The sequence below is a fragment of the Thermobia domestica genome, chromosome 11, assembly GCF_964235325.1.
Source record: "Thermobia domestica chromosome 11, izTheDome1.hap1.1, whole genome shotgun sequence".
NCBI classification, from domain to species: Eukaryota; Metazoa; Arthropoda; class Insecta; order Zygentoma; family Lepismatidae; genus Thermobia; species Thermobia domestica.
In genome coordinates, this window is record NC_137464.1 from 199,844,640 (window position 1) to 199,860,249 (window position 15,610).

General features: G+C 33.8%; 1 protein-coding gene across 2 annotated transcripts in view; it reads left to right on the forward strand.

Moving 5' to 3' along the window:
• LOC145664666 (uncharacterized) overlaps window positions 1-15,284 on the forward strand; it is an 828,415-nt gene extending 813,131 nt beyond the window's left edge. For both annotated transcript variants that reach the window (XM_081731506.1, XM_081731510.1), the window contains one exon: window positions 12,345-15,284. In XM_081731506.1, the coding sequence (XP_081587632.1) occupies window positions 12,345-13,129 (785 nt within the window). In that variant the 3' untranslated portion in view covers window positions 13,130-15,284. The remainder of the gene's footprint in view (window positions 1-12,344) is intronic.
• Window positions 15,285-15,610: the final 326 nt, after the last annotated feature.

Consider the following 15,610-nt stretch of genomic DNA (forward strand, 5'->3'; position numbering starts at 1 on the left):
TCTGTACTATCTTCACTATATCCTGAAGATTCGCTATCTTCCAAAGTTGTTCTGGGGTACTGTACAGGTTACACTCCACTAAGGGAGGGACGAATATCATTCCTGTGCTCACCATCGCGATCTTCATTCGCAGAAATACACTTTTCCTTGAGGAAGTTCACCTCATCCTGTAATTTTCTAATCTAGTTTGAATGTTTATTCACGACAGTTTCGATAGTTTCAACTGAATCCTGTACCACAGTGAACCTCTGTAACATTTGTTCCACCTTATGATCATACTGTTCAAATTTTGCACTAATTTGCCGATTCATCTGATTTAATTGCTGCTGTACTTGATCCAATTTACTGTCATTTCGCTGTTGCAATTGCTCCAATTTGTTGTCAAGTTGTTGTGACAGTTTGTCGTCAATTTTCTGTTGAAGTTGATCCAATTTATCATCATTTCGCTGTTGTAACTGCTCCAATTTCTCGTCATTTCGCTGTTGTAATTGTTCTAGCTTATTATCAATTTGTTGAGACAATTGTTTTAGAAGATCAACTATATTTTCCGCTGAATTTGTTCCGGTTTCTCTAACTCTGTTATTGATTACTTCATTTTTGGTAGCACTCATCATAGTATTTCTATTTATTATCGTGCCACTTCTTAAAACGGTATAATTAACGTTAGGCTCAATGATGTAATCGTTTTACTTAACTTCTAAACGATACACAACTTCCTGGCGCTTCGGCACCATTTATGGAACGAATAATAAATCTATTTACTCTTAATCGGTGTTCTATAGCCCTGATCCTTGGATATATTTTGAACCACACAAATAAACAAAATTAATATGGTACCAAAATGTCATTTATTATACCTTTTATGTTCGTTGTGTTCTCTCTGATGTTATTTATATTATATCTTACAGTAACTCCGTTTCTATGTCGACACTCAGCATATCGTCATGGTTACCAAAACAAACAAATACATAAACGAAAACATTGATTTTTAAAATATAATTATTTTTGTGTGTTCTTCTCCTTTTACCATAGAAATAGCTGACTAGTACATATTTAAAGAAATATCACATATTCCTCAGAAAAAGTTTAAAAGAATACAACATATCGTTGTAACTTCTTTCGTATATTTCTTAAAAACGTGCCCACCCATCACACTCCATACAGTGTATCAACTTCCTTCTATGATCTTCAGTTGCTTTGAGACATAGCTAATACGCAGAAGTACGTATCATCATCTGATAAACTATCAGTACCCTCATATTTCTGTATTGTCTCTCTTCTGGCTATCTTTCCTGTTCTTCTTCTGATTTTGCCCTTGGCTTCTTCAGAACTCTTCTATTTCACTTCTATCTGTCTCCTCTCAATCACCCACTCAAGGCAGTCATGATTGAAATAGTAAGCCTACAGTGTATGTGGCCTACTGATTATCATTATTATTATTATTATTGGTGATAGCAGTAGTAGTAATAGTAATAATAGTAGTAGTGGCCTATCATGTTATAATATCTAATTTTCTATAAACTTATAAACTATTACAATTTATATCACTGCAATGTTGTGGGAAAAGATGCACCATTACGCTTAAAAGTACATTAGTGGTTGAACTAATCTTTACACCATAACATATGAAGTACATTATTCTCTATTGTGAGTGTAAAATAGCTATGTGAAAACAGATGATTTTATGAAACTATTCATGATTTTGTTTCCTTTACTGGGGCATATTGTAACTTACCCCTCACACACTTTACTCAGTAAAAGGAAGAAAATGTCCCCAGCATGAATATCATTGTAAACATGGTGAGAGTATATGTGTTTCATTAACATCGGCATAATCAACGACAGTTACGTGTACTCGCCAATCAATTTACGATAAATTCTTCATATTTTACTCATCGAGTCTGAAAACAATGACCTTCTTTCCTGTAACTGTAACCAGCTTGTCTGCATCATCAATTTACCATGTCTTTTCTTCCATAAGATGCATATGCGTGAAGGCAAAGTTCGTTCTTGTAACTCTTCGCGTTGCAACTTACTCCTGTTACAACTGGCCCACGTCTCCCTTACACATTATAAAGAAAGAAAGAGAGTGAGGTCCGGGGATCCAGAGCCTTCGGGGATCAGTTAGGCCTAATATTGAAAATGCTGTGTGTATTGTGTACACCGTTTGTATTTATTTTACTATTTCAAATAAGACTGTTTCAAACAAAATATACTGTAGTTTAACCGTAATGAGTTTAAGAATATCATTTCGCGATTTCATCAAAAAAGAAAATGTAAGATTTTATCGTATAAAGTTGCAGGCGCTTTGGGAGGAGCCATGTCTCAAATTCTTACATTGGAAACACTGACCCCCCACGACCCTCGTATCTTCGCCTATGGAATAAAGCAAAATATGCTGCTTTAGCCACCAGTCTATTCAGTCTAGCGTTAATCCGGGACTATGTTAAATTGTAAGTTCACGTTAGCGTCGGTCATAACAAGCTACACTTAGCTTCAACACAACAAACCAACCAGACACAATAGCGTTCAAATAAATTAGAACATTGCTCCATACACAGTTTTATTATTTTAGTACCCAACGCATAAAACTCAAATTAGCATAGATTGTGATATGGTTATAATTTTGTTGTGAAATAGGTATATGCTGTTTTTCTTACCAGAATAGTAACTGAACTACAGTTGCGCCAAACAAGGAAAAAGCCTGTTGTGAAGAAATTAGTACTTTTTACTTATCCTTTCCTTCAGTGTTGACTACAGACTCTTAATTGGGTTTATGTCTGGTGACTTATCTCATCACTCAAAATAAAACTATACTTCTTCAATATTGTTTTGAGCTGTGACAGTGTGTTAATTTTTGCTCAAAAATTTTCTGCTTCAGTCAGGCCACGTTTATTAAGACTTGGTATGACTATTCTTTCTCTCCATTACATCTTTTGGTAATTGCACAAATTTTCCAACAACGATACAAAAGTTTCCCTTTTTTCGGCTTTCACTTGATTTTCCCCCCCTGAAAAGTCAAAGACACTATATATCGTTGGTACGAGATCAGCCGAACTCATCCTATTGGGATAAAAAATTAGCGCTGCAGTCGACCTTCTATATAAGCGTGTGAAGTACGTATTATATTTTGCATGTGCAGTAGTGTCTATAGTTTGATGTAAATTTACCTAATCTAGGGACATTTTGTAGGTAAATTTAGCGAAAAGGGAAAAAGAATTTTTTTTCGATAAAACGCGAAAAACCAGAGAAATTCTTACGCTGAATGATTGATGAACATAAATGATTAAATTTTTCTTTGTGCTTCAGAAATAAACCAACACAATGGCAATTAGTGTGTGTGTATTTGTTCAAAGTAGCATAATTTGCACCCATTGTTAAAAGTTAAAGAAAAAGTAAAAAAAAAAAAAAAAAAAAAAAATAGAAGAAAACAGCAAATGAAAAAAAAAGTGATTGTCACTTCTTTCAATATAGCTAAATTACTCTTATCACATAACTTGTGCCATAGGAATTGGACACACAACAAACTAGGGAAAATTTGATAAGAAAAGGGAAACTTTTGTGTCATGCGAGGGAAATTTTCTTTAGGAAACCTACGAACACTGGTATGCAGGCTTCGGGTTCCCGAGTTATGTTCAATGGAATTTTAAAATCAATTCATTCGACATAATAAATACCATTTAAATAGCAATCAAAGGTCAGCCTTGGACAGAAAAAATAAATCAAAATCAAATGAAGGACGACTTTGCGAGTTCGTTGAAAGAAGGTAGTTCAAAGCCGGAAAGGGTAGATATCAACCATTCTCGGTTTCTACGTTAATCACTATATAGCAGAAACGGTAATAGATAGTGAAACTTGGTTTTCTGGAATGTATTAAACGTTCCAAGAATACATTTCGTCTCATTTCTTATATCTCTGCTGAAACCGGAAGTTATAGAAATACACAACAAATTCCGGTTTCAAGAGCATAAATAATAAGAAATAACAAAAAAAACTGTTTTTAGGAGTCGATTTAGCGTTTTAAGAATAGGTATTATTTTCTCTCTTACCCTTATTCAAACAGAAGTGGCAGGAATCAATCTCTTCAGATTTTAATGTAGATCGCTGTAGAAACCATAATAGATAGCGAGGAGCTGTTTTCTGAAATAAATTAAGCGTCCCACTCTACCCTAATTTCTGTATTAAAACCGGAAGTGGCGGAAAATTATCCACTTCCAGTTTTAATGTTGATCGCTACATTAAACAAATGGTGTGATTGATAGAAAGAAGTACTTTTTTCTGAGGACTAGCTCGGAAGTGTAATATTCCCGGAAGTAAGAACTAAATACACGGTTCGGATTGGTTGGCGTTATCCGTTTCTTGCCACGTAGCATACATATAGCAGAAATCAAACGCTTGCTGTTGTCAGTCCTCGTGACCGAGCGTGCTATCGCTATGGACTAGTAACGGAAATCGCTCTTGGCATGCGTTCAAACCCGGCCCAAGGAAAGTTTCTTTTTTAAAATTTTTATAACACATTTTTCATTAAAATAATATGAAAATAATACTCAAAAAAGTGATTTACTTACTTTTGTGCAGATAAGTAGTAGTAGCAGCAGCAGCAGTAATAGTAGTAGTGGTAGCAGTAGTAGTAGTAGTCCCTGTAGTAGTAGTAGAAGTAGTAGTAGTAGAAGTAGTAGAAGTAGTAGTAGGAGGAGGAGTAGGAGTAGTAGTAGGAACGGCTTAGAAGCACTGCAGGGCTCGTTTTGTTCCTCCTTGACCGCCATGATATAAATTTTGTAACCAACTTAAAACAGCTGGCTAGAGTAGCGCGCGAAAAAAACTTTCTTCCGGGAGTATTACTCTCCCGAGCAGGTCGTCTTTTCTGCAATTGATTAAGCTTCACAAGCAGGGGCGGATCCAGGGGGATCCAAGAGGAAACTTTCTTATATATAAATAAAACCCATCCGAGAGCTCTTAAAAGAAGTTCTAAGTAGCAGTATTGCGACCTACCGCTCCCCCCCCCAAAAGTCCGTCCTGGTTCCGCCCCTGGTCACACGAATACATTGCATATCCAGTCCAATCTCTGTTTTAAAACTGGAAGTGACAGAAAATCAAATCGACTTTTGGTTTCAATATTAATTGAGAAAATGTCACGCGATACAAACCAAACTCATTCCCATGGTGCACAATGGCATTGCTTAAGCTGAATTTTCCCTAGTTTGCAAATTTTGATCTTTCTGCACTATGGCAATAATTGGTTACGTGTGATCATAAAATAGGGATTTTCATTATATGATAAACAAATGTGCCATACAATAATTGTTAAAAAAGATAGATAAACACATGATACTTAATGATATTATTTCGTTTATATAGTAGTGAAATAAAACCAAGTTGTTTACATATTTGAATTTGGTTTGTTTGTGGAAGTTTTGCGTCCCTTTTCAGCAGTACTGAGGCTAAATGAGACATGGACCTACTTACAGTTTAAGGTAGAATCCGATCCACCATAATACTTTCAATATGCTCTCCCACCGGAAATTGAATCTGAGATCACTTGCAATAAAGATATTCATGTACAGCCACTAAATCAGAGGAAAGAGTTTTAAAAGTTACCTGCAGAAATTTCTCTCAATGTCTGTTTATGATGAAGGCAATTTACTGAGACATCTAAATAAATGTCTTCCAGTAGACAAGGAAAGAACTGCTTTTATCTCGTATTCAGAAGAACATGTTTGGAACTCACTAAAGTATACACAAATATTGTACTTTTTTTCCTTCCTTCATAAGCGACACTTAGAGCTGTACTGCCGGTCAAAAGTTTCCGGACAGACCAAAGAACAGGGAAATATTAAGTTTGGCTTGTAATACGATGCAATTTTAGACAAGATACTTGGTACTTTAGGAACACAGTGATAGTTTTAACATCAGAATAACATAATAACGTTATCCAACAAAGGAAATTGGCAAAATTTTAAAATGTTCTTCTCGTCAAAGAAACCGCCCTTCGCCGCTATCACTCGTTTCACCAATTGGGGCTTGTGGCTTACGAGTTTTTGATGATTTTCATCTGAATTATTATTCCAGGAGTTCTGCAGAATATCGAACACATCATCAGCAGATGTTGGACAGTCTTTTCGTACACTTCTGCCAAGCTCTTACCAGAGAAGTTCGACGGGGTCAGGCTCTGGAAACTGAGGAGGCCATTCCATTATACAAATATCTCCTTTGGCTTGTTTCTTCTTAAAATAATTAGAACAAAGTTCGGACGTGTCCTTCGGATCAGTATCTTGAAGAAAAGTGATTCTGTGACTGATCAAATCAAGTTCTGAGGGAATAGTATGGCTGCTTAAAATGGAATGATAATCATTTTTGGCGTCCTTGTATTCTGTGAATCCAACTCATCCCAGAATTTGCAAAACACCTCGAAAGTATTACAGAACCTCCTCCTTGTTTAATAATCGGGGTTGCACAGTTAACACCATCTTTTCTGTAACAGATCTTTGAACATAAACTCGATGTCGTTGCCCAAAAACTTGAAATTTTGACTACCAGTTCATAATACGCGTTTCTACTGCTTTGTTGTCCAATTTTTGTTCTTCAGGGTCCATTGGAGCCTCTGTTACTTGTTTCCACTGAACTTGCGATTGTTTCTGCACAGCAACTCTTACCCAGAGTGCAGCTATTCTCAAATGTTGATTCACAGTAATAACTGAAATGTTTGTATGGTGACTACGATTAAATTCTGATTGGAGTTCCGCAGCAGTAAGTTTCAAATTTCTTTTGCTAAGCAATACAATAGTATGATTTTTCGTACGTGACGTAATACGAGACCTTCCAGTGTGATTTTTGTCCATTCTTTCGTCTTCGCTGAAAACGCTTGATGGAATCACCAAAAGTAGATGGAGTCTATTTCAATTTGAAAAATAATTGACGAATAGAAAAGCCCACATTATGACGCGCAATGATTCTAACGTGTGCCTCTTCACTTAATATCTTACCTCTGTGAGTGATTTCTAACAATAACGGCAACAAACCCTCAGAAGAAGCATAAACATCCGCACAAACACGGTTCAAAACGTCACTGTACTGTATCTTATAATATTGTTCACTAACAATGTAAACTCCTGACATTATTTATGTCTGATAAGGCATGTATATCAACGAATTATATTCGAGGAGTAACTATAATAAGGAATTAACTACTAATGTTAACCATACTTCGATCAGGCAAAGTTATATCATGATTGTGATCACGTTATTTTTAATCAAAATAATCGCTGACTTTACAATAATTCAATAATCTTTCTTTTTTACTACATGTAAACATGTTACAAAAACGAGAAACGTCTATTATCCTCCTGAGACATTATTGAGACCTACACAAACAAAATATTTCAAATTGGTGGCTTTCCCTATCGAGTATATATTGATTAGCTCATAAAACTGTAAGTTGAAGCGAGGTCCGGAAACTTTTGACCGGCAGTGTATATAACCGTAGATCCTAATATTAACAAGTGGATTTGTTAGTATACACCCTGTGAAGGAGTTTCTTTTCTATGGCTTGCTATTTTCTCAATTAATATTGAAACGGGAAGTGGTAGTAGATTTCTACCCCTTCCGGTTTAAGTAGAGGGATTAGAGTGGAGATGGAATATATTCTTTGAAACCTTAATTGCATACAAAAAAAAAAAAAAAAAAACGCTTCTCACTATTACACTCACAGGCACGGTAAATATATAGAAATTTTGGTAAACCAAACTGTCAGACCAAAAAGACATTAAAATTTACATACCTACTTTCGGAAGAGTACCCGTAAATCATTATCAAGTTTTCAAAAAAAAAAAAAAAAAAAAATGACACTGTAATTGAAGAGAATTGAGGCGTATCGATTGTTATCAATAAATTGTAGAGAAAAAGGACTATTAAATTCTATCTGCAACTCAAGCTGACTATTTACCTCAATAGTCAATTTGCCTTTAAAAAGAGATCCCTTTTCCCAATTTGCTAAAGCAATGAGTGACATCAGGTTATATAAATACATTGAATCTTGTAGTAATGTGTATTATTCACCTTTTTTGTATTTGTAAGTAGATGGAACGTTCAAACTGGACACTGAACCACTCCACCAATTGTTAGTAATAAGAATAATAATAGTGTGTACTAAATAACTTGTAATGTTTAACTATAAATCATTTCAAATAACTGCAGAATGATCATTCTGATGCTATCGCTTTACAGTGCATCCAGACTACGGTATCATCGTGAACATTCTGATAACGATGCCTATGATGTTGATATCTACGACTTCACAAATCGAAAGTTATCAGTGTGTTACAACGTTTAGTTTTAGAAATATGAAATGTGCTTTCTTTCTAGTGTCTAATACCATATTATTAATTGATTTTTTTTTTTTTTTTTTTTTGTATATTACTTCACTTAGAATTATTTCAACCAATGATCATTACCAATAAATAAATAAAATTAAAATAAAGCTACGAAAATTTAGAAAAGAGTTCTAATATAGGCCCATGTTTCATACTTTTTCGTTTGATTTTATACATTACATCATTCACCTTTCAACCTGGAGAGGGGGGGGGGGGGGGCTATAAAGTATCCACACATTAAAATTTGAATATTTGGTATTAAATATTTAAGACTCCGTTCTCCATACTTTTATTTTGTGTGCCTCAAATATTACTTTTCAAGGAAAAATATATTTCCCGTCTGTTTTGTAAACAATAAAGAAAAAATGTAAGGGTGAACAAAAAAAAAAAACCCTCGGTTTAACATGGAGGATTTTCGTGTTTAGTTATTACCTTTAGCTGGCGACTATATTCACATGTAATAGACACATGTCTGTGAAGTAAATGAAACAGTGAAAATGAAATTTCTAATTTTACTTTCCACGATTATGCCCTTTAGGCTAAAGGAGAAGAATAATTGATGAAATTGAGATTAAAGCAGTAATGCGAAAATACTGGTAACCCTTGTTAAGCACGATCGGGAATTTACCCCAGCGAGAATTTCGAAGCTCCGAAGGGGTATTCCTCGAACCACCCACTGAAACCCACAGACACAATGTTGTCAATCACAAACTCGTATGATCGAGGATTGAAAAGGGGACTGCTCAGACCAGAGCTACCGTGGTGGCCACCTTCCATTTAGCACTGGCAACCTTCGATTTGTGAAGTCGTAAATGTCAACATCGTTCATAACATCAGGCTGTTCATGAACATGCAGTAATCTGGAACGCACCATTATTTTAACCATCCCAAAATCGAAATTCCAGGGCTACAAATTATATACAAAACATCGTAATTTTATAGTTCAAGAAACAATTACTAAATACGAACTAATAACGATAACAGAAACTTGGAATTGTTTTCAATTCCTAAACAAGACAAACGAAATAACATTGTAATAAGTTATTTCTTTTTTCTTCCATTTGGTTCCTATATAATATCCGTAACATTTATTAACATACCTACAAACCTCAATTTATACGTGACGGATGTATTCAACGTTCATGTTGAAGAATGCCACCGAAGATTTAAACCTACTGCGAAAGCTACATAACTGTGCTTTCTGATACTTAATACAATCAAGATATAGGGGCTACAGGGGACGTGGATTCACTCTATTGAAGAATCACATAGCACGTGTGCTAAAAGGGACATGAAAGCAAGGAATCACAGGTACGAACTTAGGTACACAAAGAGATATTGCAAACAATATTGAAACATTTCCTAAAACAATTCAGACCATAATTAACCGTAATCTGGGGCTGAAAAAGCGTCGAAAATTGATATGTTCAGAAACTGTTGGCAAAACACATTACAGTACATCATACCAATTATCGACGGCTCTACAAGAACTATCTAGCTAACGATAGGTGAAATGTGTTGTCACTGGACGAGGCATATGTGCAAAAAATAAATAAATAAATAAATAAATAAATAAATAAATAAATAAATAAATAAATAAATAAATAAATTAGACTGCGTGCAATTTTCTACGTTAAACATGGTGTTAAATACTTCCAAACTTAGAATTACGAATGTAGACAAAGTTTTGGAAAGGGTTTCATGATTGTTGCTGGTGTCTATTCCAATTGGGAGTTAACGATACGCCGTGTCGCCAAAAATGCCAAAGTGAATTTTAATTATTATCAGACCAACGTCTTCATACCAATTTGTCTCCATAACATTCTTCGTTTGTACAGGAGGGATACAAATCGAATATGGGTGCACCCATGCCTCTCATTCGATGGTCTTTCTTCAACAAATGGCACCAGAAGCTTCATTGACTACCGTATTTCTTGACACATATTCTAATGAAACCTCTGGGCGTCTCACCAATGGAGTATTGCGCCTTTGTTATTTTCAAACGAACGTTGGTACAGTAGAAACTCCCTACCATTGACGACCCGCGGGAAGTCTTTGAAGACGAGTGGTTGAGTCCAGACATTTCTACTCTATATGGCTGCCTCCTCCAATGAAAACTTCAATGCCGGCCGAATGGAGAACCATCATATAGAGCATAATTTGTGATGGTGCCATCTAATTTTCTGAAGAAGATTCATCGCTAAATCGAAATTATAGATAGGAAACATTAACGGTATTCATGCAGTAAATTGGTAAATTTGTCTTCTTTACTTAAAACTTTAAATAGAGAAACTAAAGATGTAAAATAAAGCTTTTTAAATTAAATGATTTTACTGAAAATTATATCAAAATGAAAAGAAATTCATATTTTGTGATATAGTTAATTACATATATCACTAAAATAAAATGTGGAGCTACCATCTTACATTGCTTTCATTGGAGCTCCGAAGTGCGGATCTGAAATGAAGGCAAAGAAAGGGAATGACAAAAAAGCATTTACAAAGAACATATGTATATTTTGTCGGTCTTTGAATGAAGAGTTAAAAAAAGAGAGAATCATTGTTTCATATGTAAAGTATTGTGTGCCACAATACGAAAAAATGAACACTATGGAAAAACAGTGATGTAGAGCGATTAGAGATGTTCGAATGAACGTTTAATTGTTATACTCTGTAGAAGAATTCTTAAGATTCACAGACACGTTATTATTCAGGATATACACGTTGGATGAACACAGGGCGCCCTTCGTATTAAAACAAATTCCTTTATTACTAAGACACCATGTCCCCTTTCAACTCTACATGACCAATGATATGAAAAGTAATTTATTTTACTTCTAAAAAAAAAAAAGTTGAGTAAAATCCTTAAATCTTTTTTATATACCGATATTTTATGTTATAATTTTTAATCTATAATTTCGATGGTTGTTAATCAACAGTGTCATTTCAGATTTTGCTTCGGGGGGGAGGGGGGAATAAGAAATACTCTTTTATGTAGATGGAATGTCACATATTTCATTACTATATTTTACACAGTTAATTAAAATGGTTTTCTTTAGTTTATATATTAAATCCGGGAGGAGCACATACCTTCCCTCACTGAAGCTCCAAGTGACGTGCCAGTTGTTAATTAGGGTAAAAGCTAGGCAAAAAAAAAAAAAAAAAAAACTAATCATTTCCAAATCATCCTTTAGAACCAAGGAATAGAGGTTGTAAGATGAAGAATGTTAGCTTATTAACCACATGAGAGTTACTGAAACCAAACTAGTAATGACATCTTGTGATAAAGAACAGGACATAAAATACATAACATATTCTGGATTCATGTTCTGAATCATTTGTGAACATGTCCTGAGTTTGTAGTAGTGTTCTTAAAGATTTAATTTTAGCATAATTAAATAGAGTTTGGAACGAAATTTATTAAATATTGTATTGTAATTACTGATAAACACACTTCTATGGCATCATAAGAAACCCTTATGCTCAAAGCCACAGAAACAAAACGCTCGAGTGGACTATTCTGTGCCGGGCTAGTGTACTTCGATTTATATTACCCATCTCCCTAAGCAAGAATTCTCAACAAGAATTCACTGTATCCTGTGTGTAATATTAATGGAAACGAAGTATCAGTCCCATCTTAAATGTTTCGACACTTTTTTTTTATTTATTTTTTTTTTTTTTTATTCGTATGGCATTTGGTTACCTATCCCTATTAGAAACTTCAACGTTGTATAGCTTTGTAAATACACGTACTTATTCATCTCTTTCCGCACCAAATATTTTTCTTGAACCAACGCTTCTAAAAGATCTTCAATATCTTTTTCTTTGAGCATGAGGGACCAGTTTTTACATCCATACAAAAAAGTATTTCATTGAAAACCGATTGATAACGTTTGATTATTATGCTTTGATTTATTAACATTTTGTTGTAGGCACAATGATATTTACTTGTTCTCTTTTTCTTTGTCTTAAGCAGGCGTCGCCATGATTGGGGCTATGCCAGCAGTGTACGTTCGCCATGAAAGGAGAAAGCAAGACAAAAAGAAGTCTCGTCACAGTCATATTAATCTCAGTTTCCATCGTAAGAAGCAGCAGCAACATAATCCACCATCTCATGCAGGTTCCCCTTGCCATAGTCGAGCTGGTAGTGTAACACCAAGTCCCACTACTCAAAGCCCCCAACAGACTTTCCCAGACAATGAAGAAGATGATATTCCGGAAGAGTTCTATGTATGTGGAAAAATAACATTGTTACATCTCGTTGTTTTCTCGTTGCTGATTGGTGGAATTGTCCTTATTGTTGGTTTGGTACAGCTCAAACCAGGTGCAGATGCTAATGCAAACCGTTATTACATTATAGCCGCTGGAGTGTTTCTCCTCTTAATTGGTTTCATTCTTATAATATTACGTTGCTGCATTCTCCCATGGCGAATGAGACGATTACGAAATTTACGAAAAGAAGAATCTGGAATTTCAGCAGTGGCTGTTGCAGTCAACAATGACGCACCAGAAAAGACCACTACCACCACAACAACAAATGAAAAAATCGACTTAAACGGACAGCCATTGCAGAAGGAAACAACCGATAATAGTACTGTGTTAGGTAGCAACACTGTACCAACAGATAATAATCCAAGTGTTAGTATTGAGATGGCAACATCGCTTGAGTCCCACGATACGCTGCAGTCTATGAAATCTCCTTCAGAGCATGATGCTCTGATTAAATCGAGTATTTCAAATCATGGTACAGGCACTGCCTAGAACTCAAATGGATTTCAGAAAATACGTCATTATTAACAATCAACACAGGAAAAGAACATTTCATACTCATGTAACTTACAGTGTACTGTACATACTCTAAGAACTGTCAGACGTCTGTATGAAAAAGAAATCCTTAAATCCTAAAACAGTTGCTTCCTATTCTTTCTTCCAGTTTACAACAGGCTTTCCAAGGAAATTTCGTGTAGTGAGTGGTAAAAAGAAACGCAAAATTGTGATGTTTGTATGTGTGTGTGTATATTATTCGTTAGGGACAAAATATATATATATCAATATGAAATAATAACGTACGAATTGTGAATGTTTCTTGACTGATATTGTTAGTAAATTGGTGGCATGTATGGTCAATGTATGTATATCTGAAATAAGAAAAACGAAAGAGGAATAGGAATTAATTTTCAAGTTCATCATTAAATTCAAAGATCATTACAACATTAATTCATGTAAATTTCCTCCTGTACTATATATGAGGAATACTAAAGAAATTTATTTTGATCATACATTTCACTTTGTCCTCCAAAATGTAATATTTGAATGCGTAAATTTATCTTGAAGTAAAGGATTGAAAGCTAGAGTAGATCAGCTCTATTTCAGTAAAACAGAAATGGATACATTGAATTGTCTTGAAATTAACCTATATATGAATAGCGAGCATAAATTATTCTCATAGTTTAATATGTCATAAGAAATGATAATTCTAAGGATGAGTAAAATGTCCGAAAAATTAGCAAAATGATATTCTGATTTTCGCCCATGAGTACGAGTATATGACCTGCTCTAGTTCTCAATTATACAAGAACTTGGTTATTTAAAAATTTTACTTTCACTTAAGCAATCTGTTGTATCAAACTATGCAATTGTGATTTACAATCATACCAATTAGCTTTAGCTCTGAAATTGCATTCAATTCTATTTTTCACATATGTAAGAATCCACTTTATGTTATATTTCACTTGTAACATAAAGATAAGAATATATTTCATCCCTAAGTATGTGCTACATCATCCGAAAATACAGTTAAGGGTTTAATGTGTCATCATTATTAGTTATGGGTGAAAATCAAATATGTTAAGACTTCGTATCATAAGTAATTTACAAGATAATTTAAATAATTTATATCAGTGCTTCCATGGTTTCTGTGTTGGAATTTATGAACATTTCTTTGTTTTCTTTTCCTACATAGTGTCCGAAAGAAGTCTGTAACTAAGGTACATTATAGTACATACAGTGTAAAGAAAATAATATTAGTGTAAAAACTAAACTAAATTCACTCTATATTAGAATTTGCAGCAGCACACTTCGACAATTTTCACTTAAAGGTCACCAAAAAATTGGATTTACATATACTCAGAGTTTTTAAATTTTACATATGTATATTTGAGAGTTGCCTAAAGTGAACAAAGGTCATACAACTAAGTTCAGTTGATGATTTTCTTTATTTCAAAGGGCCTCTCATTCCAATCCATCAATGCTGATCTAATAAATACGTAATTGGATTTTTGTATATGTTTACCATTAGCTTTAGACTTCTAGGACAGTGTGAAGAAATGTGAAGTTTTGACTTAAATTTCTTAACTAAAAAATAAATATTATACAGAAGAGAACTGATATAGAACTTTTCCTTGTCATCTAATAATGTTTAATATAGTATCATTATTATTATTATTATAAGCATAAAAATATTGCAATATGAGGTAAAGTTATTATATCAGTTTTAATGATTGAACATGTTTTTGTATGATACATCAATCTTAAATTGGATGCAACTGAAACATAATCAAGAAGAAATAACTTAAAAGTTTACATAAGTATGTACTGAAGTTTCATAGAGCATTTATTGGTTGAGCATAAACTTCAAGAAAGAATACTAAATTTGATAAATTTCAACAATATTTGGTTTAAACTACGTATGATTATATATTTATAGATTCAAGAATCAAAAAGAGAGAAAAGTCGAATTGCAGTATTCTGAACCAAAAAACACAGTTGATGATTTACTTTCGTCTTCACAGGTGTCAGGTATAACTGGAGGTATCGTTGTTTCCAAGTTGCATTACTCTTGTTTACTATTTATGTGTTTTTAAATAAAATATATGTTTTTTTTAGAACTGAAGTATAATTATAGAACAATTTAGGTTATTTTTCAAACAAGAAATCTATATTACATTTACTAAAGTGGAAAAAATATTCTAGAAAATTAACACACACAAATTTCTCATTTTGTACATTCAATTTCTGACAAATTTACATTTTTGTCAAAAAGAATTTAACTCCTCTAGTTTAGACGCAAAACCTTTTTTTCATGTCTCTCTGCTTTCTAGGCACCATCGATTATTTTATTTTTCAGTAAAATATGTATATAAATATCAATTTAAGATCGTAAATTTTAAACCAACTTACACTATGCTTGAAGTGGAAAGTGATATATTTGAATTAACAAATGATTTATCTTAATTTTGTAAT